Genomic DNA, 27,258 nt, shown 5'->3' with positions numbered 1-27,258 from the left:
CTGTGAAATTTCTTAAGATTGTAAGTTTAATGCGTCTATATAAGAGAAAACAAAGGAAAAGATTCTTGTATTATAATAGTTTGTGACAAGACGTAGAAGTTGCAAGGAACAGATTTTTGTAATTAATTTAACTCGTTCGGCGAAGAGAGAGAAAGAGGATGTGTTGAGGAAAAAAAAACGGCTTTGTCTTATATTACAAAACGGCCGTTTTATGGACATAAACATAAAAAAAAGTATGATAATGGACCCTGTGCGCGAGCCTCTATTATGTATTTTATATATAAATATATAAAAAACGAGTTTAATAGCTGAACATTTTTAGGAGGACGAAAATCTTGTGAGAGGCTTTTTATTTTTATTAATTTGTAATTACCTAGTTTACATGTTCACCGTTTCGTACGATCATTGAGATCATAAATAAACATCTGTGTAAAGGAATAAAAAAACGCTATAATAAATTACTAAATACGAAGGAGAATATGGGAAAGATATATATGTATATATAGAATATTGTATGGTTGTTTCCCTTCTCTCCATCGTATTCCGAATGAATGTGTATAAATGGCAAAAAAAATATATATATATTGTCGAAGGCAGAAAAGGCAGAAGAACTTGGACGATGTGCAAGCCTTATCACAACCGACAGTCACACATCTTACACGTACGTACACCACAAAACAATTTTAAATATAACAATTCTGTGTCGTCTACTTTTCACTCGTGCCACTTATTTTTAATATCTAATTACAATAATAGTCATATAAAATATATAATATGGTTCGGTTAGACGAAATTGTGGAAAGTATCAAATTTATTACGATATATGAATTGAGTGTATGAAAACTCTTAAGAATATAAAATTTGGGAATATACAAAATTTGTACTCTTGAAAAAGACACTAGAGATATTTAGTTAAATTACTTTGCTTTCGTGGAAATTAACTGTTCTTTGAAAAATGCATGTCGAATACATCTTTGCGATATTCTCAGTTCTTTCACTTATCATTTATCTCTTATTTATGTGAGATTTATTTGATGTAGTTAATTTTTATTCCAAATTTCTTATGTAAAAATTCAGATTAAAATTTTTTAAAATCGTATGTAATATCGTCTTTTCTGTTTCTTTTTCTCACTTTTCTTTTAATCATTCTTTTCAATGTTTGTTTTATATATCTCAATATGTAATATCTCATAATATTACTTCTTATTATACATTATATATATAAATACATTTTTGTCGAAGATCCTGAGAATGCTCAAGCTTTTATTAAATTTTTCTTACAATTTAAGTACAAATATAATATTAGAATAACAATCTTTTTTTCTCTTGCTTGTACCATTAAAATCATTGACATATAATACTTTATCTTTTGTTTTAATTTTACATGCACATGCATTGCTTATCTTTCGCATACAAATAATGTTTCTTGTTCGATCCTTTGTAATATTATTTTTAATCGCACAATCTCTTCGCAACTTAAGTAGGAATAATGTTGAGGTACATTATTTTTTGTAAAATTTAGTATATTTTAAAATCAGACCATAGTATTCAATGTAGCTTCTTAAAAGTACAAACATTTTTTTTTAAAATACTTTTTTCATGTCTTGCTTACTCGACTCATTTTGGAAAGATTCTCTTAGCTCACAGAAGAATGAAAATAGAAAGCTTTGTATCTATGAGTACATTTACACGGCACCCTTAATCAGGTTTAATAACATCTATAGTTGTAAAACTGGTCAATCACAGCCATTCCCCTGAAGAATGGAACGGCTGTGATTGGCCAGTCTTACAACTACGGATGTTATTAAACCCGATTAAAGGTGCCGTGTATTTAACCTTTATGAAGGCTTGCTATAATTAATTTGAACACTCCAGGTTCCAGGTACTCTAAAGTGTCTGCATATATTCATATATTGTCACGTTTCCGTAGTATTTCATTTTTCGTTGCTTAAAAGTTTAGTCTAGTCTTCGCGATTTTGCACTGAGTATCCTATCCACATTTTGGATGAGGAATTATATTAATATAATATATATATATATATATATATATATTCGCGTGCGCGTTTAACATTCACACGATTGTCATGACGCATTTTTCTTCGTGCATCCGCAAATTCTTTTGCAGTGTCTTCATACTTCTCCATCGACGATCTTATCCTTTATTCATTTTGCAATTATCTATGGACCAAGAGACATCAAATATATGTAGTACTTACATTTAAATCTACATTGAAACTGTCCGGACTTGAATTTAGCGACCTGCAAAAACAAGCAGAGAACAACACAGATGTTAGTGTGACACCAGAAACCAGATACAATAAGCAAATTTCATTATTATGTAATCGCATTGAAAAATCTGTCTACGTCTATCATCACGCCAGAAAAAAATGGAATCTTTGTAGATGATAAAAATTTCATATTATTATATAATTTCATATATTTCTCCTACAAATATGCACAAAAGTAATCTCGAAAAAAAACCCACCGCCCTTACAAAAGTCTCGACCTTAAAATCGCGTCATCTACTATTATGAGCACTAAGGAGGATTCGAATTTTTATTCGTGTCAAACTTGCGCCGCAAGGGTGACCTGCCGGGACATGGGACCAAGGTCCGTGGAGACTTGGGAAACGCGTTTCCTCGTGGAAGCATCGACAGTCGAGCGAGAACGACGAACTGGGACTCTTCGAGCCGACCTCCTGACCCGGCTCGCGAACGCAACAGGTGTGTTTGGGGATCGCGGTGTACGGTTTCCTCAGCCAGTCTGTCTGCCTGCTGGTGGATTCGTAATTGGCGAACTGATCGATCGCGGTCTACTTTCTAAAGGGGCGATCGTTGTCGCCAATTCTACCTGAACGCGGCGGTAGGAGTCTCGTCAGTGGAAGGTCTAGTGTCCGAAGAAGGTGGGATCGGGTGGTGGAAAGGTTTCTGAAGAACCGTGGACTCTTCGGAGCTTCTAGATTCGGGAACGATCAGACAATAGATGATACAAGAAGGCTCTTTTCTGCGTTAAAGTACCTGCGACTCTGTTCCTCTTTCCTTGCACGGTCGAACCTCTCATTCGTCACCTGTCTACGGAGCTCGCTGATCTGTTTGCTGTACTCCGCCGCTTGATTCTGGTACTGCCTAAGCTCTGCGGATTCCGATGATCTACGAGAGAAAAAAATGTTTCAAACAAAAGCTTAGTTCGAAGGGGGACATAAGATGATGCCATTGATTTGACCTTGGATAGTCAAGGTCACCTTCAATTTTTTTTAATGGAACTACCCATTTTTTATTATATATTCTTGTAGCTTATCTCAAGAGCTTTTCAAAACACTATAATAAAGTATTTAATATATAAAATCTATTTTAAAATAGATTTTACATTTTATGTCAAAAAATTATTAACTTCAAATCTTACAACTCAAAAAGTACTTAATGAAAAAATACTTTAATATAATGTTTTGGAAAGCTCTTGAGATAAGCTTCAAGATTATGTAATGAAAAATAGGTAGTTCCATTTGTTACAGAATGTAATGTGTTACTGTGTAATGAGACGCGTACAGTTTACTTTGAAGCTCGGAGATTTTCTGCTTCAATCTGCAGATTTCGTTCTGCAGCTCCTGATTCTTCGTCTGCGCGCTGATGGACTCCTGCCTAGCCTGATCTAAAAGAGTCTCCAGTCGTTCCACGGTCACCCGATCCCTGCTCATCTGTTCCTGCACGATACTCTGCTCGGCTTTCAGCCTCGACACTTGCGCCTCGTACTACACGTGAAAGTTGGAAAAAAAGTGCGCCGTCAGGGAGAAATCAAACAACTGGCAAGCGTAAAAAAAATTAGAAATATAGATGAGTGTTTTACATGTTCTTTTATGGTATTTTTGTCGCCGAGTTGCTCCACAAGCGTGTCCTTCTGTTGATCCAGCTTCACGCATAGGTCCCTGACCGCTAATAAATCGGCCTCGGCTCGGTGCCTCTGTTCGATCTGCTGCCGCAGCTGCGTTTCCATGCTGGCGACGCTTTGCGTTAGATTGCTTATCTGAAAACAATTCATCAAATCATTATACACGAAGAGAAGATCTAATATGTACTTAGCTTAAGAATTGTTCGTATTTCTCATTGGCCTTGACTGTAATTTATTTATTTTCAGCTGTATCAGCGTAGTGGTATCATAGATAAACCAACGATTTCTTGTATTTACTATGAGAAAAAAATACCTGTGTCTCGTAGCCTTTTATCAAACACTCCCTGTCGCCGAGTTGACGCTCCAGATCGGCTATCTGATGCCTCGCGTTTTGAAGGGCACCTTTAGCCTCTGCCGCCTCGGATTCTAAGCTGTGGTTGCTGTTTTCCAAGACTGTCGCCTCTAAGCTAAGACTGCGGAAATGGGTCAGCATCTCCGTTATCTCGTTCTCCTGAAAGGATCGAATAAGATAAGGAATGTTCCAGGTGAATATTTATTAGCAATGAAAATATTTCTAAACTATATCTATAATATTTATTGATAAAAATAAATATAAATAAAATTTATAATGAATATTATGATAAAAAATGTAGAAAAAATAATGTTTTGTTAATAGGAATCTAAATATTCAGATTATTTATAAATATAGTTATTTTCTTTAAAATTATTATTTTGATTAGTGAATATTGTAATAAAAATGTATAATGAGTGAAATTAAGTTAAATTTAAATAAATATAAAGACTGATATATAAATATTTAATTAAAATTCCTACTTTTTTATTTAGAAATTCCTCAAAAAAATGTAGAAAAAATAATTTTCTGTTCATAGGAGTATAGAAGTATAAGAGATAAATATATTAATTTATTTTATTCAATAAGAAAAATTGATAAAAAATAAGAATAATTTTTTTTAAATTAGTGAATATTTGCTACATAAAAATGTATAATAAATGAAATCAAATTAAATTAAAATAAATATATATGACCTAAATATCTAAAAATATTCAATCGTATGGCTCTTATAGCCCGTTGAAAATTCAAATTTATACAAAATATATATAAATAAAAAGTAAGATGTGATTGCCAGTCCAATTTTAAAAACCAAGGAAACACAAACTTTATTGACCGACATTGGCTAGGTGTAAGAATCTTTATTGAAAGAGAAACGACGTTTCGACCCTAAATTGGGTCCTCTTCAGGCTATAAACATTAATTAAATTACAAAGAAAGTTAAAAACAATTTTAACAATAATAACAACATAATATGTTTAGTTTATAAAAATAATATTGAAATTAATAATATCTCTTATTTAATGTAAAATGAAAAACTAAGCGTTCATGGTGTCAATCTGTAGTATAAGATCGAATATAACACAACTTACCTGTAACACGTTTAATATAGAACGAAGTGCTCACTTTGACAGAACAAGATAAACCGCAATTTAAACAATCAACAAAGTCAAAAATTTAGAGAGAATTAAAAGTCGAATAAATAAGCCAAATGATCAACAAACCAAAATAACACGTTCCTGAACTTTAAAAAGAATTTAAAATGTGTATGCTCAATAAATAAAAAAATTAATATTAAAATCGAATAATTATAGATAACATGAAATTATATAAATATTTAATCAAAATTGCTACCTTTCGATTGAGGAGTTCTTCGGCCCGGCGTACCTCGCTGACGTAAGTCTGGAGCTGCCTCTTGAGATCGTGGCACTCGGCACGCGAGGTATCCAGCTCGCGTTGCAGGTTCTGCACCTCGCAGGTCATCGCCGCGAGGTCGTCCTGCAGCTTTCGGTTCTCCTGGATCGCGTTCTCGCGGTCCGTCGACGCGGCCTTGAACTGCCGGTGCAACGTCTCCATCTCCAACTGCAGCGACTTCAGCTGACGTTCCCGTTCCGCGCTCTGATCGATGCAGATTCTATAATTAATATCAATAATCGTTGCAGAGCACGAAAAAAATACATACAAACGCAGAAGATTATCACAAATAAATACAATTTTTTTCACTCAACAATATCTTCGACCTTGTCGGAGTATCGGCTTCTATTATCGCGATGTTGACTCGACTCCAGGTGTTTATGCGAGTCACGTGTTTGTTTCACAAGATGAATTCGCGAAAGGGGACAAGGACAAATTTAATTTAGGCATCTACCGTTTCCCAACTCTTTCTCGAAATAAAGAGCACTTATACGTGATAAGATTTTAATATTATCGTTTATACTAGAGAAAGAAGATTGCGCTGAAAGCAAAACCGATGGAATCTTAATTTATACGATTTATGTGGAATGAAATGACATAAAATTGAACAACATCCTGGATGAAATCTTCACCAGGAAGAATAACTGGCTTTCATCGCGGAAAACGTTATTGACAGTCAATCATTTCCTAGCTTTCGATAGGCACCAACACAGCAAATCGTTTGTCGGAGTTTTAGCTCCTCTATAAAGTGTCCAGGACAGCCGTCAGTGGATCATCGATCATTTCATGCTGATATTATGCGCCACTTGCGTAATCCTCCACGAGACAAGACAGGCGCGAAAAGGATCCAGACGACTTTCTCTCGTCTTTTCTTGCCGGCTTATTCAGCAGCAGCCGCGGTCCAGCGGATCTGGTCCGAGTATGAAAGTGAAAACAAATTCCGTCGATCGAGGAGAGCATTTTTCGCGCGAATTTTCCGCAATCACGCAATACAATCAACAATCTTTGAGTTTGTCCTTTATTGCTGCACTGGTGAACTAGTGCAAACTGGTGCAATGGGTTTATTTTTTATTGCTGCACTGATAAACTAGTGTAATAAGTTAGAGTGAGACAAATATATTTTGTTTCACTCTAACTTACTGCACCAATCTGCACTAGTTCACTAGTGCAACAATAAAGAACAAATCCAATAAGTTAAAGTGGGACAAATATATTTTGGGTTTGTTTTTTATCACTGCACTGGTAAATTAATGCACACCGGTGCAATAAGTTAGAATGAGACAAGTATCTTTTGTCTCCCTCTAACTTATTGCACATCTGTATACACAGTTCAGCTAGTACAGAAATAGAAAATAAGCCCCTTTACTTTGGGTTTGTTCTTTATTGTTGCACTAGTAAACTAGTGCAGACTGTTGCAGTAAGTTAGAGTGAAACAAAATATATTTGTCTCACTTTAACTTATTGCATTAGCTCATCAGTGCAGCAATAATGAACAAACCTTTTAATTTATTGCACCAGTTCACCAGTGCAGCAATAAAGAACAAACCCTTGGACAAAAAAAAATTAAATTAAAAATATCTCAAAAACGGTTTATTTGCGGACTCATGTTTATTAAGACTTTTCGACTTGTTTTTAGGGATACTAAATTCTCTTAAAATATTTTACCCTTTTTTTTAACACCCTGTATAACAAGAAAAAATAAATGTTCGATGTTATGAAAACATTGTCGCATTGCAATGAGCAAAACAAAATCACAGTTGGTACCCAGGTACCCAATTGATGAAAACTATGCAGAAGGGATTAAATCAATTATATAAGATGAAACTTATTTCCTTCAAGTTACAATTGGAAAATTTATCTCATCATCTTCATTATCTTCATTCCTAAAGATAATATTATGAATTCGTACATACATAATTGGTTCCCTCATAGTTTGATCGCGTGCAAACGTTCGTCGATTCGTCACGCATCGAGGCGGATTATCACCTCGCTTAATAATAATGACGATGGAAATTATGTCACGGATGTTACAGAAGAATGCATCTCCGCGCAGATACTCGAAGAAATGATTTCTCTATTTCCACTCGCGAGATACAAATTTCTCTTCCATCGCAGAGCCCCTCTTCTTCGTCGAGGAACGAAACCGACGATGAAATTAAATTTATCGCGCCATAAACGCGATACCGGTAGTGTGTAGTTTCTAGTTTTTCTTCCATATACCCCTTCTGACACGGAAGAGATTTCCGGCATTTCTCAAATAAACTGCAGAGAAAATTTTCCAAACGATAAAAGTCGCCGTAATTCAATTGAACTCTAAATATTATTATTATTCAGTCGTCTAATAATAATTGACCATCCTTCTCTCGAGTGTTCAAGTTCACATTCTCACTCTCTCTTTCTTTAGCATCGTCGTTTGAAGAAGGAAAGTTTACAGCTACGATTCAAACGTAAAAGGAAAAGTACCGTAGAAAGCATCTCGCACCAAGTGCTCCACGTTCTTTTAATATATGCAAAGATGTTCCTTTGTACAGACAGAGAAATGCTCTTCGTAGCTTCACATTAGCTCGTTTAATTACAAAGCTCAATATATGTCAAAGTAACCCGGCATTCATCTTATGTGAAGTGGATTTCGGTTAAGTCAGCTGGTCTTTTCTTATGTTGTAGTTTATGATCCGCTGAACAAAAGGTGTAACAGCTAGTTACAGCTAAAGAAAAAACTCGGACAATCTAAGTTTTTCATATCTGATTATACTATAAAAAATATGTAATATGTTACATAAAAATATGTAAAATTACACAAATAAAATATGTAAAATTACATAAATAATAAGTGTAAAATTACATGATGAATAATGGAAGTTTATACATATTCATTATTTGTCATGCAATTTTATAATTATTATTTATGTAATTTTACATATTTTTTTTACAGTGTAATTGTAAATCAATAACTGTCTATTTTTGAGCCTATTACATTTTTTTGTTCAGATCATAAGCTGCAATATATGAGAAAATCAGGTGATTTTACCAAGATTTAATCTTAAATATACATCTATATGATTATTACGGAGTTTTGAAACCTATATAAAATCCTATAGGTAAAATTGAATTTCGACAAACTTAACTGTTTTTTTTTATTATGTTATGATCTGACACAAAATTGTAATAGGCTCAAAGTTGATTTACAACCAGTCAAACATGAAAAACTCGGGTTCTGCGAATTGTTTGATTTGATGTAACTCAATAATTATCCATTATTTAGTTATTTTATATTTTATTTATAAACTACAACATATGAAAAAAACCAACTGATTTAATTGAAATCCTTCACACAAATCATTTCACACAAGATTAGTACGAAATAATTTTGTTTTAGATCCAAATACTGATGATCAATGTGTACTTTTTGCCGTGAAATCATAAGATGTGAAAGCTATAAGATATGTGTGCATGATATATATACAATGCGGTGACTCGCAGCTTTTATCCTCTATTTAAGTGCATCTTGAGGACTCGTTTAGCCTGACAAATAAAATCTGCACTTGTGCGGCTTTGACCAAAAGCGACGAAATCTTTGTGGAAGCACTCTGTATGAGTCAGAGAGTGCATCGTCCTATAAGAAGGGTCCGGGATCCCTCTCAAGTCCTCGATTGCCTCATCGAAAGCCGAACCGTTTTACATTTCGGTATTGATATAGCAAACGGTACTAGCTGCTTCCTTTCAGAAAACCTAAAGAAAGCGAAAGAAATATCAAAGTGAAACGCAACGATTGAAAGTGCTATATTAATTTATGAATCTTTTAGCCTCTTTAAGATTTTTTAATATGATATAAATATCAACATCTTTAATTTTCTGAGGAACTAAATACTAGCGAATTGTTTATAAATTTTTTTTTAATTTTGGAGATGTTATTTATTGATGCAGAACGTTTTGTTTTTATTCAAATTGTAAAGGGTTTTAGTAAAATTTATTAATAAAAATTATTACTTTTTTAATAAAATTTTCTATAATTTGAATAAAAAATAAATAATACATTTATTAAAATAATAAAGTTTTTTATTAAAATAAAATTCTCTGTAATTTGAATAAAAAATAAATAATACGTTTATTAAAATATATTATTTTTTAAATAAAATCCTTTATAATTTTATTAAAAAGTAAATAATAAATTTATTAAAATGATTAAGAATTTTATTAAAATTTTACTTTTTTGAACTCCTAAATAATAATTTTACTTTCTTCGAATTTCTAAATAACACTTTTACCTTCTTGAACGCCTGAATAAAAAGTTTCAATATATGCTCGAGTCATCTCTATTATTCATAGTTAACTCGAGAAGATGAGGCGCGCCCTTTCGAAGAGACACTCTTTGGTTTAGCATTACCGTTATAGGTAAAGGGCATTGCACGCGATCCTCATCTCCTCGTATAACTAAACTTATATATGAGAAGAGACGAACGGATGATATGTGAGGTGAGGAATCTCCCGAAACACATAAAATTATTCAAAATGCGACCGTTCGGTGTAAATTTCAATGAATTTGCTTCTCATCTCTAAATATTCCTATTTAACTCGCAAAAGACATTAAAATTAAATAAATAAATCTTCTAAAAAAAATTAATGTATTACAGATTCTTTTTAACAATCAGTTCACTAAAATAAAAAATATCTCAACAGTATCAATATTATTTTCATAATAAAAAAATTTTTTAAATATGTTATAACTAAATGTACTATTATTCATAATAATGTAATATATACTAGGTATCGATTTTATTTTTTAAAATATTTTATATATATAGAGAAATATTTTTATATAAAAAGAATATTCTAAAAAAATTATTTCTTATTAAACTCATGATTTTCGAGGCTACAACTAATTAACGTCAATATTATATATATATATATATATATATATATATATATATATATATATATATATATATATAATATATCAATATTGCTTTATAATTAAAACAATTTTTAACTACAGTATAATTAAATATACTATCATTTATAATTATTTAATATTCTACTATATTAATCCTACTAAAAAAAAATTATTTTATATGTCCAGAAAAATATACATAAAAAGAGTCTTTATATTATATTTCTTATCAGACGCGATCAAACTTAATTTGGGACGGTCTCGTGATTTTTCAAGGCTACGGCAATTTAAGATGCCAGGAAGGTTAACGAAGCAACGCGACAATTTTATGAGAAATGTGACAATGTCTCGCTCCTGTCTTCTCTTTTCACGTCAGACTGGATATGATTGCCGCACGATTATGCGTTTCCCGTTACCGGATTTTGCCTTCTCGAGTCCGATGCCACGGAATTATGCAACAATTCGTGAAGAAACCCAGCAAGAAACCGGCCCGCTGATGGACAACGATGTTTCGGGAGGTCGAGCGACGATGAAAGTCGTCCTCCTCGCGTAATAAAGATGTTGCGTGAAAGTGTCGCAACGGTGAATCTTTTTTTTTTTCAAAGGAGAATCTTGCCGAGGAAACAGTAGTATTGCGTAAAAAAAGTAAATAAATAAATTCGATACCTTTTTCAGGTTTTCTTTTCATCGAGGAAATTGGCAATTGACATTTTCGTCAAATAATTATTCCCAAGTAGAGCAAACTGTCAGTAAACGTCAAAATGACGTTATTAATACACTATTTATAATTATTTAATATATTATAATACTATAATATACTGCTTTCATAATTAAAAATTGTTTTAAATATATTATAATTAAATGTACATTATCATTTATAATTATTTAATGTACTATATTGATCCTAATGATGTCATTAATATACTATTTATAATTATTTAGTATATTATAATAGTATAATAATTTCTATCATAATCAAAAATTTTTTTAAATATATTATAATTATAATTAAATGTATAAATCATTTATGATCATTTAATATACTATATTGATCCTAATGATGTCATTAATATACTATTAATAATTATTTAGTGTATTATAATAATATAATAATTTCTTTCATGATCAAAAATTTTTTAAAATATACAATAATTAAATGTATAATCATTTATAATTATTTAATATACTATATTCTAATGGCGTCAGTTTGCTGCTTGGGTTAAGTTTTAATTCGATTGATGCAATAATCTATATAAAGGTGAATATTCAATGAATTCGAATTAAATAGAATCAAACTCCGTAGATGATCTCATTCGATCTACGCGTTAAAGATTTCCAAATCCCACGCACGAGATATCGATTTTTTTCTTCCCCCGCATCTGCATAAGAAATAAAATATGTACATACATACTCTGTGGATGTCCAACAGGATACAAGACGCGACATACGCAATTCTTTCTTAAATGCGACCGCGATTGCGAGAGAAATAAACGTATATCTATATCTAGATTGATTGTGAGACTACATCAAAGATTATCAAACACCACAATCGTCATATAAATATAACAAACTTTCTAACAGATCTGACGTTGAACAGCTGATCCAATAAAGAAGACTGCTGATGAAAACATTCATAAAAAAAGAAAAAAAACGTATATCTATATCTAGACTGATTGTTAGTCTACATCAAAGATTATCAGACACCACAATCGTCATATAAATATAACAAACTTTCTAACAGATCTGACGTTGAACAGCTGATCCAATAAAGAAGACTGCTGATGAAAACATTCATAAAAAAAGAAAACAAATATTTACCACTGTATTTATCGTAGGTCTAAAAAAATTCATTTCCACATAGCGATAAAGTATCCCACACTAATCTTATGTAAAAATAGATTTTAGTTAAATCAGATGATTTTTTAAATATATTGTAGCTGACTGGTTATAAATCAATAACTGTTTATTATTTAGCTTTGAGTTTCTTATACATATATTTTTTGTGTTTTAATGAGATTTATATATATTATTTACGAGATAAATTGAAAAGCTTATTAAAAATTTTAATTTTTTTTATTATTATTGAATTTTTAATAAGCTAAAAACACAGATCTGACAAAAGTAGATGTCTGTAAATCAGTACAAGGAGAAAGATAATTTCAATTCATCTACATTACCTAGCTTTGAAAATTCATTATCTGCTACTAATACGCATGTAGTAGATTCTGACTCAACAAATATTTTGTCACAAAACACTACCTCATCCAATGAAATAATGTATGACATGACAAATTTTTTTTCTGAGACAAATATAGTCAATAGATTTGAAGAATCTTCCCGTACAAAATAAAATTACAAGAATACGAAAAAAATTACTATATTATTGATTTGCAAATAATTTTTTCGTATTCTTGTAATTTTTTCGTAATGGTCCGTCATATATTAAGGAGAAGGATAAAAATTAACAGTAGTACTTTTACAAACATCTAATATGTAAAAAACTATTTTTTAATATTATATGTATATTCATAGGTGACCGCTTGGTAACCCATGGTACTGTCAGCATTCTCATATATATACATATATATATATATATATATATTTGTTTTAACAAAAACAAAAACTTTTTTTTAAAGTTGTTTATTAAGAAAACCATTACAAACTATAAAAAAACCAGCTGATTTAAAAGAAATCCATTTCACACAAGATTTTGCTTTAGTAACTGGTTGTTATATTTTGTTGTTCAGTAGGCTATAAGCTACAACATATAAAAAACCAGCTGATTTAATCGAAATCCATTTCATACAAGATTTTGCTTTAGTAACTGGTTGCTCTATTTTTTGTTCAGTCAATCATAAGCTACAATATATAAAAAACCAGCTGATTTCACCGAAATCCATATCACACAAGATTAGTGCGGAGTGATTTTGCTGTAATAATTGATTATTAATTTTTTTGTACACTATATATAACCTATACAACATATGAAAAGACCAGCTGATTCAACAAACTCCCACATTTGTTATTTTTTGTTCAGTAGATAAATCATAAGCTACAATATATGAAAAACCAGCTAATTTCACCGAAATCCATATCACACAAGATTAGTGCGGAGTGATTTTGCTTTAATAACTGGTTATTAATTTTTTTATACACTATAAACTATACAACATATAAAAAGACCAGCTGATTCAATCGAAATCCCCATTTATCACAAGATTAGTGCAAGATACTTTGGAGATCACCTCACCGAGAGAGGATCCGGCTTGAATGTTACGTTTTGGGAAAAACATATGGGGTGGAAAGGAAAAGGGATTTGGTTTTTCCCGGATTGCACCTGTGATTAGTCACCTTTGAGGATTCTACGAATAGCAAACGATCTATCCGTCCATATTCCGTTGGCGGATTCGGTTCCCGACTTCGGTCGAGTTAGGCAATCGCGGCCTAAGGTAGGAACCTCGAAGCCGGGACGAGCTCAGTCTTGCTGAGCTTTCCGCGGCGATAAGACCTCAATCTCTGTCTCTCTCGATCAGACTCAACTTCGAGCTTCTGATATGGGATGCGGTGGACCTGGCGATGAGTTGAGGGAAGAAATAATTTGTGAAACAGTGACGTGATACATCGACGATGAAGATGAAGATGTCGAGGTACGTTTTTCTCACGGAACTAGACATATTTCCTCGGAGATGTATTATATGTGATAAATAACATACTTTGATGACTCCGGAATGGAAGAGTAAAAGGTATGATGGCATAAATATTTTCCCTCGAAAGGTTAAACAAAACGGCATTTGATATCTTCCTTTCACCATCTGCAAGAGATCATCAGATACAAAAGGATACGAGGAGGCATTCTTGAAAGTTTTTCATTGTGGAAAAATTTGAAATTATAGACATTTAATATGTTTTATCATCGCTTCAAAAACTCTCCTGTCAATAAACTCAAAGCAACTTAAAAGTGCATGTCAATATTTTTTTTGACCGATACAAAATACAAAGGAGCTTTTGTATTCGGAAATATAATAGGAAAGAAATATTCAATGAAGCAGATAATATAAAAAAATTGCAGTGCAACGTGTCGAAAAAAAACACAATTAATACCGATTCGTTAACAGAAAAATTAATTTTGAAGCAATGACAAAATAGATAATATTAGATAATATTACTTTATACTTAATTTTTCTAACTATTTCTATAATTTCTATAATTTCCTCAAATTTTTATTACACGTGATTCAAGAATGTCACATTGCTTCGTTTTTTTCTGATAATTCGAGGGAAAACATTTATGTCATCATACCTTTTACTCTTCCATTCCGGAGTCATCAAAGTATGTTATTTATCACATATAATACATCTCCGAGGAAATATGTCTACACAGAGAAAATTTTTCGTTATATTTTAAAAATTCACTACAAAATCATGTTTGATAATAATAAGTCGAAAATTACCAAGCTGTATAAACATTATCATAAACAATTAAGCTGGATTGACAAATGCTCTATTGTAAAATTTATATAAAATATTTTATATGTTTATCACTTTTTTGGCATCTATTTAAAAGACTTAAGGAATCATAAGAATCATTTTTAATATAATTTTTAAAATATTTTAAAATCAATGAAATGTTACTATATATTTTAACAAAATTAATCAAACTAATTTATATCTTATTGTAGTAGACATTAATATTTTTTATAGTGGTAAATATTAATCAGAAAAACTCTTATAAAATTCTTGCAATATTTTGTTGATTACCATGAATTTCAGAATAAATTATAAAGGAACATTGTCGACAGAAGTGTTGATACAGAATATGTTAGAGGAAAATTAATCAAATCGTCAAGCTTCCGTTAAGCAAAAAAATAAAAAAATAAATAAATAAAAAATAAGAACACGAAAGTTACGTGATTTTGCGTTGTTTGTATTGCGCGATTTCGCAGATCGATTACGATATATTAGCACTTTCTTTTTTTTTTCATTGGAATGTAAATCCACCCCGCCAACTGCGTTACACCGAGTCTTGATTATATAAGCGCGACTTTATTAATGAGACAGCGCGATTAGAAGTACCGCGTATAGAAAATTCCTCGCGGATTCGTTTCCTTACAACGCGTGTACGACATGCGTGTATGAGACGAGTGACTCGGGTAATAACTGGTTATTACAATTTAACGACACGGAAGACGGAGAAAGTGCATCTCCGGCAAAGAAAGTATAAAATCACGGAAAAATAAATATAATTGCAATAACGCGTCGCACAAATGTCGCCGGGTCCTGGAAAAAAGGATATTACGATCTGTGTGTGTTCCACAAAGAAGCGCGAAATTGTATCTGGAAAGTTTTATATAAAGTAACCGCATACATATAATAACATCTACTATATAAAAGTAGCTTCCATCAGTTTGTGGCATTTAAATTTTTATGGCGTTCTAATTCTAATTCCCACAAAATTTTATAAAATTCGCGATATTTTTTTGATAAAAATATCTTATTAGATTACTACAAATTTTTTTACCATATTTTTTACGATAAATCTATTTTCTCATCTCACATATATATTTTTTGTATGAAAATATCTTATTAGATTATTACGATTTTTTTTACAATAATATATATACGTATATATATTATCATTTAAAAAATTCATAATAATCTAATGAGAGATTTTCATTAAAAACAAAGTATATGTATGAGATGAAAAAAATACAGATTTTTTATTTATTTTTATACATTATATAAAAATAATTTAACGAGACATTTTTATCTCAAATATATATATATTTGATAAAAATGTTTCATTACAAATTATTATTAGAAATTTCTCTTTATTGTATCATAGGCGAACAATTTTGATTTATATCCTTTTTTTTAGTGCACCAATTAAATTCAGCCAACTTTTGCCGAATTAATTGGCGCATTAAAAAAAAGGATAAATAAAAATTATGCAATACACCCCGACGTTGCATAAGTTATCGGCATACCTTATATATCGAATGTCATCGCCGCGAGGTAGGCTGTAATAAGGACATGTCGGATAACAGGAATTCGTATGATGGCAATTGATGGCTTTCGATCGAGAGAGAATTTCTGGCATTTGCCTTCTCAAGATTTATCACAGAAGGATTTTACATATTTAATTTAATTTATTTTTGTAAATATATTTTTTAATTTCATATATTTAATTTTATTTAATTCACAATAAAATTATAAATTAAATATAATATATAAATAAAATTCTTCATTTTACTCATAATTTAATTCATAATTTTAATTTGATTTATATCATATTTATATAAGTGGACGGAACGCGTCGTCTATTTGCGAATTCTCTGAAATAGTCTGTTTAAATTAAATATATAAATCAAATAAAAATTCCGAATTAAATTATAAGTATAATAAAGAATTTTATTTATATATCTAATTTATAATTTTACTCTATGAATTAAATAAAATTAAAATTGACGTCACTTTGACGTCAAAATGACGTACGCTTGCTACCTGGGTAACGTTTCCTACATTTATGGAAAAAAAATCGATATAATTAGCGATTAATTTCGCTGTTTGTCTCCTGCGCGCGGATCGAAATCCTATATATACCCGAGCGAGAAAGTTCTGACGTAACTCGCCCCTTGATCGTTAATTAGACGATTGTGCAACGAGCACGTCGCGTTCGCACTTACTACAAGCAACATCGATCTTGTATACGGGCGAGGGAGTGTGAACGTCACGGATAACTATCTCGCGCCTTTTGTTCACGCTCGACTGTTAAACCGATTCAGCGACGCGAGGCGTTAATGGGAAAAAATGGTAATATTTCTTTCCGCGTGTAGAGAGTAAGTAAACAAGCCGCGTTACGAGAGCCGGAATGCGGTAACGCGCGATCACTTCCAGGAGTTACCTTCCGTCAACGGAAAATCATTTGTCGAATGTGGGAAAAATTATCGGGAAAGTTAAGCTACATGTTGCATCACGCTGTCTTATCTTAATTAACGCGTTAATGATTATTTTTCGAGGCATGTCATCCGGATGAATCACGATGACGATCAACGAAACGTCATAAGCCCGGAAAAAGTAGTCATTTTGACATCAATTTGGGTCAAAATACATTATTTTGCTGTCAAAATAATGTTAATAATTATTGTTCCTATCTGGGACGTGAAGGGATAAATTCTCGACAGTTGGTGGAAAGTTGCAAGAAGAAAGCTCCATTAGAAACAGCATTTGACAAGATCTCGCGCTGTTTAATTACTTCCTCAATTTTTAAAAAAGGGAGAGAGGAAAGTAAATTAATATAAATGCCATCGCATTCCTTTCTGAGCGAGCAATATCAATTATAAAAATTAAACAGCAAATATTATACGTAATTTAGCATCAATTTATAAAGAAATTTTATATATAAATTATATTGATATAAAAATAATATCCGCACTAATCTTATATAAAATGGATTTCAATTAAATCAGCTGGTTTTCTCATATGTTGTAGCTTATGATCTGTTGAACAAAAGATGAAAAATAGCTTAAAAGCAAAGTAATAGACAGTTATTGGACTGCAGCCAGTTAAACAGCTTGCAGAACTCGAGTTTTTTATGTTTGACTGGTTGTAAATAGCAAATTATAAGCTACAATATATTAAAAAACCAGCTGATTTTACCGAGATTCAATTTCATCTAGGATTTCATATAGGTTCAAAAACCCCGCATTAATCCTAAAATTGAATCTTGATAAAATCAATTTTTCTCGTATGTTGTAGCTTATGACTTACTGAAGAAAAAATTTAATCGGCTCAAAGCTAAATAATGAATAATTATTGAATTACATCCAGTCAAACATCTGGCTATAACTGGCTATTACATCTTTTATTCATAAGCTACAATATAAATATTAAAAAAACAGCCGATTTAAGATCCATTTTACATAAGATTAGCACAAGATATATCATATATATCAATAATTCAAAGAAAATATCTAGTGAGACTGGTCATCGAAGATTTGCGAAAATCGTGGCTGGCTTTTGGTGCCTCATCGAGACTCCTCGAATCTATCAAAGTCATCGCGAGACAGCAGACAAAAAAGAAAGAGGAAAAAAAGAGAAAAGGCCTCTTTGCTTCTCGCGACATGGGGAGCATTTCTATTATGCGCGACACATTATTCTTATTCCATGCACACGTGTCGTCATCCTAAACCCTGCCGCCATCAGGGACAATGCCATTGCCATAGTGAAACAGTGAAAGTATGGTCATTTTGTCCCTGCTCTTCCAACTTCCAGCGCATGCACGCAAGCACGCATTGACACGCACTTCGCGATAGCAGTCTCGTTTTGAACGTCGCATCTCTTGGCAATAAACGCTCTTCACGTAGCACCACGTAAAGCGCGTGAAATTATTCGTCCACGCGCGCTAAGGATGACAGGTAAAATCGGTGTCTCTTCACGTGGTTGTCACGTCATCGTTTGACTTTAATCCTTCTGTCGATGCGCAGTTTTGAATCCTTTCATCAGTGAATGGGTATCCAAGTATCAACCATGTGTTTTTGACTGTAACAATTTTTTTTATAAATACAAAACACTTGTGATAACATTTATTTATGCCTGACTTTTATCAGCCCTTTTTATATCATATTTATATATCAAAGCCTTTTCGATATATTAATTAATTAAACTTTTTCATAGCAGCTGCTGGACTGATGAAACATTCTTCCTGTAGTTCACATAGTTTCGGTTTCCAAATATAAAGGTTCTTTGTATTTCCGTTACACATGTTTTTACAGTTGCTTTATGAAGTATCTAGGGTATCCATTCATTGACAGAAGCATGAACTGTAATTGATCAACAGTATTACATTTTCTGTTCCCTCTTCACGCGACTCTGGCATCATCCCGATCATAGGACAATGTCCTTTTCTCTCCTAAGTCAAAAGAATTAATCTTCGACCGCGCCATCTTTCAGCGCGATGCGGATCCTCCTAGGATGCATCATCTGCCTTCTGTCAGCGGCTAACGCGAGGAACCGCGATTATGCCGCCGCCGTGGGCCGACCCCTCGAGCAACCCCTGCGCCGCGCAACCACGAGGCTGGCAGTTGTTATATTGGCCGCTCGATGGAAAATGCTACAAGATATTCCAAGTAGGAGCTACATAACTTCCGTTACTTTAAAAAAAAGAAAGATTGCAGTTTCGAATATGTATCTTCGTTTCGCGAGAGACTGATCCGAAGAACTCTGAACTCGTTACAGATCGGTGCTCCGTGTCCGGAAACCATGGAACTGGGCCCCGCGGCAGACGGCGGCGGCACCATCGCGGAATGCCGATGTCCCCCGGGAACCGCGCAATCCCCTAGGGACGCCCTGTGCCATCCCATATTCACGAGAGCGTCCTGCTCCGAGGGTCAGTTCTTCGCACCGGTGCCCGACGTGTCCAGTGAACTGGGGTAAGCAACAAAAGAGCAGAGCCTCTTCTTTTAAAGAGTAAAAGTTCCAACTTCTTGGTAAGTTTTACTCGACTGATAGCATATTTTCATCTCTTTTTTTAGCACTAGAACTCTAAAAAGAGACGAAAATATTCCAAGTAGCAAACTGACATCATTTTGACGTTTAATGACGTCATTCGACGTTAAAATGACGTACGGAACGTGCTATCTGGGATGCTACTTGTCGGGTAGAACTTACCAAGAAATAGAAAAAATCGGCTCTAAATCCGTCGGATCCTTCAAAGATGATCACTGAGTGTAACTGATGATAAATTTTCTTCAGCTCAAAACGACGATGGGGAGTCTGTCGGGATCCGGAACCCTGCGACGAGCGGGACGAGATTTACTGGCCCAGGGATGGCAAGTGCTATCCGCGACTCAGCAGAGGTCCTTGTCCACGCGGCGAGCTTCTCGTCGCCGGCGACGACGATCTGGCGACCTGCTCGTGCTCGACGAGCGGCGAACTGGGCAGATACCACTGGCTGGGTAACGGCGGCGGTTGCCACGAGCACTACACCAAGGGTCCATGCACGGAACCCGGAGAGTTGTTTCTGCCGGGTGGCACGTGCGGCTGCCATCCTCAATTATCCTCACTACCACGAACCGAGCGGAATGTGCTACCAACTGGGTGAGACAGCGTTCATAGTTCAATAAAATAAATGTTGATTATAAATCTGTTTTTCCTCATTCGTTGAATTCGACTTTAATAACATTTCGTCCTAAATCCCTTTCAACTTTGGCAATTATATATTTCTCAGGCGGAGTCGGGCCATGCTCGCAAGGCCATCACTTTGTGGTAACTATGGACGCCCAGTCGTCGACGCAGGAGGGCGTCGTGCGAGCCAGATGCGTGTGCAAATCGGGACACGTGTTGTACAAGGACGGACAGTGCTACCGGCTGCACACTAGGGGACCCTGCGACGGCGGTTACATGCTGATCAACTCGTCGACCTGCGTTCCCGTGCCGTGCAAGCGCGGCAGGCTGTACTTTCCCCAGGAGAAGACCTGCTACAAGATCGGCACCCGGGGACCGTGTCCGAACGGGCAGATAGTGCTGTACGATTACAACGTAAGACCGTCCCTGGACGGGATCGGTTACAACGGCGTGTGCGGATGCACTAGCGTCATGAGAGACTCCGGCAAGTGCGTGGGGGTCGACGGCGACGACTGCGAGAGCGCGCCGGGCATGGTGATGATCAACAAAACCTGCTACAAACTGTACACCCAGGGTCCGTGCACCGCGGGCGAGTGGCTGGTCGCGCAAAGAGTGCCAAGGAACTCTCGACCGTGGCGAGAGAGCAAGTCGCGACCTAGAGCCAGATGCGAGTGCCGACCAGGTTACAAGAGGATCGTCGAGAGCTCGGAAGAGGTCCTGGAGGAGCTGGAAAGCAACAGTCTGATCTCGCTGAACGGCTGCCAGCCACCCGCGGTGAGCCTGGCGAAATTTCTCAACGATAACATCAAGTCGAGGATATAATTTGAGTGACTGCACTCTGTGGAACGTTCATTATTTATTACAGATTCCTTGAAGTACTCTAGATTAATCTTGTGCAAAATGGATTTCGGTTAATCAGCTGGTTTCTTCATATATTGTTAGTTTATATCTGCTGAACGAAAAATTATATAGTAGCTTCAAAGCTAAATAATGAGGACAATTATTGAGTTACAGTCAGTCAAACAGCTCGCAAAGCTCAAATTTTTCATATTTGACTGATTGTAAATTAGTAACTGTTTATTATTTAGTTTTGAGCCTATTAGATTTTTTGTTCAGTCTAGAATTCAATCTAGGGTTTCATATAAAATTAAAAATTCCGCACTAATCCTATATAAAAATGAATTTGTTAGTAAAATCTGGTTTTCTCATATATTGTAGCTTATAATCTGCCGAACAAAAAATGTAATAGACTCAAAGTTAAATGATAGACAGCCAGTCAAACACGAAAAACTCAAATTATGCGAGTTGTTTGATTGGCTAGAGCTCAGAAACTGTCCATTATTTAACTTTGAGATTTATTATATGTTTTGTTCTGCAGATCAGAAGCATATAAAAACATATGAAAAAAACCAGCTAATTTAATCGAAATCTATTTTCTATAAGATTAGCAGGGTACTTTAATTTTTTACCTAACGAAGAACGCGCACAAAACGCGTTCGAAACAGTTCAGTCGAAAGAATAACGATAGACTTAGTTTTGTACATATATTACACAATTAATTATTCTGTAGCTTTTTATCTCGTCTTACAAATCGTTGACAAAGCTTTATTTATTCTGTTCGTTACCTTAAGCATTGTAAATATACCAACTATGGTTTATCGTGATTTGTAAGACCTAGAGTTTCTCGAGAGACATGTGCCACTTTATTTTCTAGAAACTACTGGACGTCGTAAATAAACGCAAATGTACTTACTCGTTTTTATGCTGTAAATCGTGGATTTGTAGTTGTATCCCGTCTGTTTCTTGATCTTTGTACTTCAATTCTCGTTCCAATGCAGCGATCTTTTCCGTTTTCTCGTCCAATGCCATCTACAAAAAAAATTGATTTTATAAATGATCATTTTTGTAAAATAGCGATGTAATTTGTTAGACTATCTTATTTACCAATAATCGATCCTTCTCTTGATCCAAAAGTGCCATGTTCGCGCGCAGATTATTAATTTCTTGCTTCAGCTCCTTGATTTGATCATTCAACTGCGTTTGTTGATGCTCCATACTTTTATTGCGGTCTATAGCTTTGTTCAATTCCGATTCTGTCTGCGACAGTTGACCCTGAACATCCCCAAGTGTTTGATCCGTTTGATCTTGCAGCGTTCTGCAATGGAAAATTTAAAAGATAAAGAGATTACATTTTATTTATTTTTCTTTTTTTTTTAATAAGATTTGATATTATGTATATTACCGTAGTTGAAAATATTGCGTCCGTTGTGCCATTAATTCTTGTTTTGTACGGCGCAGTTCCTCTTGCACATCGCCCAATTGGTCCTCGAGACCGCTTATCGTCGCCCTCTTCGTACCCTGAGTGACCAACAGATCTTGTCGTTCTTTCTCTATATGTTTCAATCGTGTCTCCGCCTCGACTAAACTTTCCTTGAGACGAAGCTGTTCACACGTATGTGCTTCTGACGTCATCTGTATTATCCAGCCATCCACAACATATGAAAAGTATTAATGAAAATTAATAAAAAGTCATTATTAATTATATTATATTATTTGTTCTATTATAATTAATGAAATAGGATAAGAATGTTAAGATTTTTTAAATTTAGTAATTAAAATTGAAATTAAAATTAAAATCAAGACTCCTGAGTCTTCGCCATGTTAGATTGCGATGTCAAAGAAAGCACACGCTGAAAATTCTTACATGCCACTTTTAAATAAAAAGATATTTCCATGAAACATTATTTCAGATGGCTTTAGCACATTTTTTAAATATTTTAAAAATACCCAAAATATATCTTTTTACTTCGAAATGGCATCTAAGAATTTTTAGCGTGTTTTCTCGCCTCTGATATCACAATTCCAACATAGTCGGCCAGGAGCCTTAAATTAAAAAATTTCAGAGAAGCTAATAAGAAATGGCACATTTAATTAATTTAATTTAATTTAAAAAGATGAACGGTTTCTACGTCGTACCTTAAGTCTCTCCCTCAATGCATCACGTTCATCTATGAGTCGTTCAACATCTGCTCTGGCTGTATTCCGTTCTCGTTCCAGACGTTCGAACATTGTCTGCATAATATTCAAATATATAAATATAAATAATATAAATATAATATATAAATAATATATAATAATAAACATAATATATAATAATATAAATATAAATTCAATATTCAATTTGTGAAATGTTTTAAAATTTCAAATAAAAACTGCACATATTTATAATTTACTTAAAAACACTGTAAATACCTTTCTTGCGCTGATGCTTTCAGCAGACATCGACGAATCAGACACACAGATACATGTATGGACAGGTTTACACGATCTACAAGGGACATATGCCTGCTTCTGCTGATCCTTGTAAGTTTCCAATCGTGTTTCCAGATCCAATTTTTGATAATAAAATTCTTCTTTCTTCCGTTGTGTTTCTCTTAAAGCTTGCTCCATGCTGTTTAATTTACACTTCAATTCACATATTAGTGGCCGTAAGTCAACCTATATACAATTCATTATAAAATATTGAAATTAATATACATTTTTCATAAACACATACTCGCGCGATATTTCTTTCAGATTTAATTCTTACATCTTTGTCAGAAGCTCTGCGTTGCTCATTTCGACAATTAATGTATTCCTTCTTGTAATGATCTCGTTCTACCTCCAATTGCTGGATCGACTGTTGTAACTAGCAGGAAAAAATAAAATTATTGTTTTGATATCAATCTTAATAAGATTAGTCAATATTTAAATAAACTATTTTAACTTACAGAGACAATTTTTAATTCCGCTTCAACAAGCAGACTTTGCATGTCAAGATTGTCTGTATTTTTTACAACTTTTCTATCTCTAATTATTGTCTGATGGTCTATTTCATTTGTATGGTTCTTAAATGCTAAAACAAAAAAGATTTTTTAATATAATTACTTATATGATGAAATGTGCACATAATATGATTGCATTTTTCAACAATTCTTCTATAAAAATATATTTAATATTACTATGTGAAATAAAAAGTCAACTTGTTAATAATACAATTTTTCCCTCAATTATTTTTTATATATGTATATTTATTTCTTAAATATTTTATTAATATATATTGCAATTGATTAATACCTTGTGTTTGGTATTCGTTTTCTTTAGTCAGTCTTTCCATCTCATCATTTAATCTTTTTTCTGCAATAAATTTTAAACTTTTACTCTCGGCAAAAATAATACAGGCTGTTAAAAAAAAATATATCCAACAATTTCGTGATATCATACCAATGATTGCAAGTTGATTGATTCTATCAGACATTTGTTTCTTTTCATCTAACATAGATTCTATAGTACGTTGGACATTACGTTTTTCAAGCTTGCAAGATTCTAGATCCGCTCTCAACTCCTGTACCCCTCTACGTTCTACAGTTAACTCGCGTTCTAAGACATGTACCTGTGTCATGGCATCCTCCAACTTTTCCTAAAGAAACATACAAGTGTTGAAATAAAAAAAATTATCATAAATGCATATAAGAGTAATTCGTAATTACCTGAAGTCTACAAACTCTTATATTATTATCTTTAACCGCAGAATTGCAATCAGCCTGTACAGCTAACGCAACGTGATCTATATCTCTCAATTCTTTTTCCAATTCCTCATTTCGTTTTGCTAGCTTCATCGCCTGGGACATGGCGTCGTGCTGTTTACTTAGAGATTCTGCATCAAAGGTAATAGTATAAAATATGTGTTGGTTGTTTTTGATTGGTGCAATAAAAAAAGTTCTGTAAAAATTTATATACTTTAATTAAATTGCTTACCTTTTAATTGTTGTTCCAATTCTAGTTTGGCATGTTGAAGAACCCTCACTTCACTAATTTCTGCATCATGAGCAGCCCCAATTTTCTTTTCTATTTTCCTGTAACAAGTGCAATCTTTGCTAACTGCGGCATAGGAACGTCCGCCTTCCAACATCTTTCTCAGTCGAATTATTTCTTTTTCTTTTGTAGCTAACTGTAAAAGATATTTTATTCTATAAAAAATGTGTTAACAAGCAAAACTTGCAGATATTATCACTATGCATCAATGATGCCTAGCATGCTGGATATAAATGACTTTATTAGTGTACATAAGATTTTCCATTTTTTTTTCCTAGAAGAAATGCTCAAGAATTGAATGCATAAATATTGGTGCTCAATATACCTGTTTTTCAAGAGTCTCTATAGTATCTGTTTGCAATAAAAGCTCCCCTCTTAATTTTGTTACCTCCTGATTCAAACAGTTCAGCTTGTGATCTGCCATGCTTACTATATCTATTATCTTGGGCTCGACGCTGCTTAATTTTGGCAGTGAGCTACTGCTCTTTGCCCTTGGCATTGGCTCAGCTTCTAAGACAGGTCTTCTAAGAGGAAAACAGGGACGCTTCTTAGCAGCTGGAAAAATAATATAAGTACATTATCATTTAAAAATCAGTTAGTGTGTTGTATATTTTGATATTTATACAAAAATTAATAAAATCATAAAAACTTACAAAATCCCACATTAAGAATAGTTGGCTTTAAACATTTGCCTTGAAGTTCTAATATCTTCTTAGATTTGGCAGCTGACTCTGTCTCCAGCTCTTTTATCTTATGAATGTTACGCGAAGATGCCAATTGCAAATCATTGCATTCATATTCTAACTTATGTATCTGCTTCTTAAAATCCTTGATTTGTTTCTGATGTGCCTCTTTAGTTTCTATCAGATCCGAGTGAAGCTGATTACATTCTTGCACTAATCTTGCATTCTCACATTTGTAGGGATCAACTGTCAATTGCAACTGACTATGTTCCTGCGCACACCATTCGATGCATTAGATTATATATGGATTTGTTTTTATCATTAAAACTGATTCATTATTTGAAGTTGCTCACAAGATTAATCCTTGAAGTTAGACAATAAGACTCTACATGCATTCAACTGTTGTTTCATCTCGCAAATTTAAAAAGAGACTTTGAACATTCTTGTAGAGAAAATATTACTTTGTTTCAGCGTACCTCAATATTCTGCTGAGCGATTGCCTTGAAATGTTTCAGACTATCTGTAGTCTGCACAAGATCAGCCAGTAAAGTTTCTATCAGAGGTAAAGCATCCAGTGACAGTGCTTGTTTGTATCCCAAATTATCCAGATGTTTTCTAACTGTCCTATACCTAGAGGCAACATTATACTCTGCCTCTCCATTCATTCTTACAAAATGTACAATTCACCAAATTGTTCCCACAAATTATTAATTATTTACAAGAGAGCTCCAAATTAGATCATCTTTATGACGTTACCTCACGTCTTCATTATTTTACAATTACAGAAATATATACTATATTTTGTTATTAATTATCCCACACTGAGTACTAGATACAAAAAGTTGTATTGTTAAATAACATTATAAATATGAATATATTATAATAAACAATATGTTAATTTTGTGAAATTATATTTCATTTTGATATCATATTAATATCTCTTTCCTCACCAAAATAATGAATTTATTCACAATTTTAACCCCGGCATATGATTTATTGAAGAAAAAATATAATTTCCGCTGAAATTGTCAACAATTCAACGAGAACTGTTTGACAACACAG

The 27,258-nt window shown here is 33.4% G+C and overlaps 2 protein-coding genes across 2 annotated transcripts; one reads left to right on the top strand and one right to left on the bottom strand.

Annotated features, from left to right (window-relative positions):
* Positions 1–335: 335 nt before the first annotated feature.
* On the bottom strand, positions 336–27,136 carry LOC114935795 (Centrosomal protein 135kDa). Its single transcript, XM_029308694.2, has 20 exons — positions 26,673–27,136; positions 26,167–26,467; positions 25,839–26,068; positions 25,457–25,649; positions 25,189–25,355; positions 24,923–25,118; positions 24,776–24,835; positions 24,430–24,554; positions 24,249–24,347; positions 23,912–24,157; positions 23,636–23,731; positions 22,902–23,131; positions 22,604–22,814; positions 22,413–22,528; positions 5,591–5,870; positions 4,199–4,396; positions 3,844–4,020; positions 3,546–3,748; positions 3,018–3,149; positions 336–2,259 (listed from the first exon to the last, which is right to left on the bottom strand). The coding sequence occupies exons 1-20, from the start codon at positions 26,859–26,861 to the stop codon at positions 2,196–2,198; spliced, it is 3,513 nt and encodes a 1,170-aa protein (XP_029164527.2). The 5' UTR covers positions 26,862–27,136; the 3' UTR covers positions 336–2,195.
* On the top strand, positions 13,948–22,572 carry LOC114935798 (uncharacterized). The gene is given in 7 exon segments (XM_029308699.2): positions 13,948–14,185; positions 19,487–19,544; positions 19,546–19,662; positions 19,772–19,965; positions 20,288–20,591; positions 20,593–20,632; positions 20,763–22,572. Coding segments are annotated over 7 exon segments (1,452 nt in total). The 5' UTR covers positions 13,948–14,165; the 3' UTR covers positions 21,482–22,572.
* Positions 27,137–27,258: the final 122 nt, after the last annotated feature.

The sequence above is a fragment of the Nylanderia fulva genome, unplaced genomic scaffold (genome assembly GCF_048542155.1).
Source record: "Nylanderia fulva isolate GAGA-0341 unplaced genomic scaffold, ASM4854215v1 Scaffold37, whole genome shotgun sequence".
NCBI lineage: Eukaryota > Metazoa > Arthropoda > Insecta > Hymenoptera > Formicidae > Nylanderia > Nylanderia fulva.
Note: the sequence above shows the minus strand (reverse complement) of the source record. Positions and strands in the feature narration are given on the sequence as shown.

Excerpts from the sequence above, each read along its gene's own strand:
- LOC114935795 (XM_029308694.2), bottom strand. The coding sequence starts at position 26,861 with ATGAATGGAGAGGCAGAGTATAATGTTGCCTCTAGGTATAGGACAGTT. Across the intron at positions 22,529-22,603 it reads AAGAGAAGGATCGATTATTG|ATGGCATTGGACGAGAAAAC; the intron begins GTAAATAAGATA and ends TTTTTTTTGTAG. Across the intron at positions 3,150-3,545 it reads TCCGAGCTTCAAAGTAAACT|ATCATCGGAATCCGCAGAGC; the intron begins GTACGCGTCTCA and ends TTTCTCTCGTAG.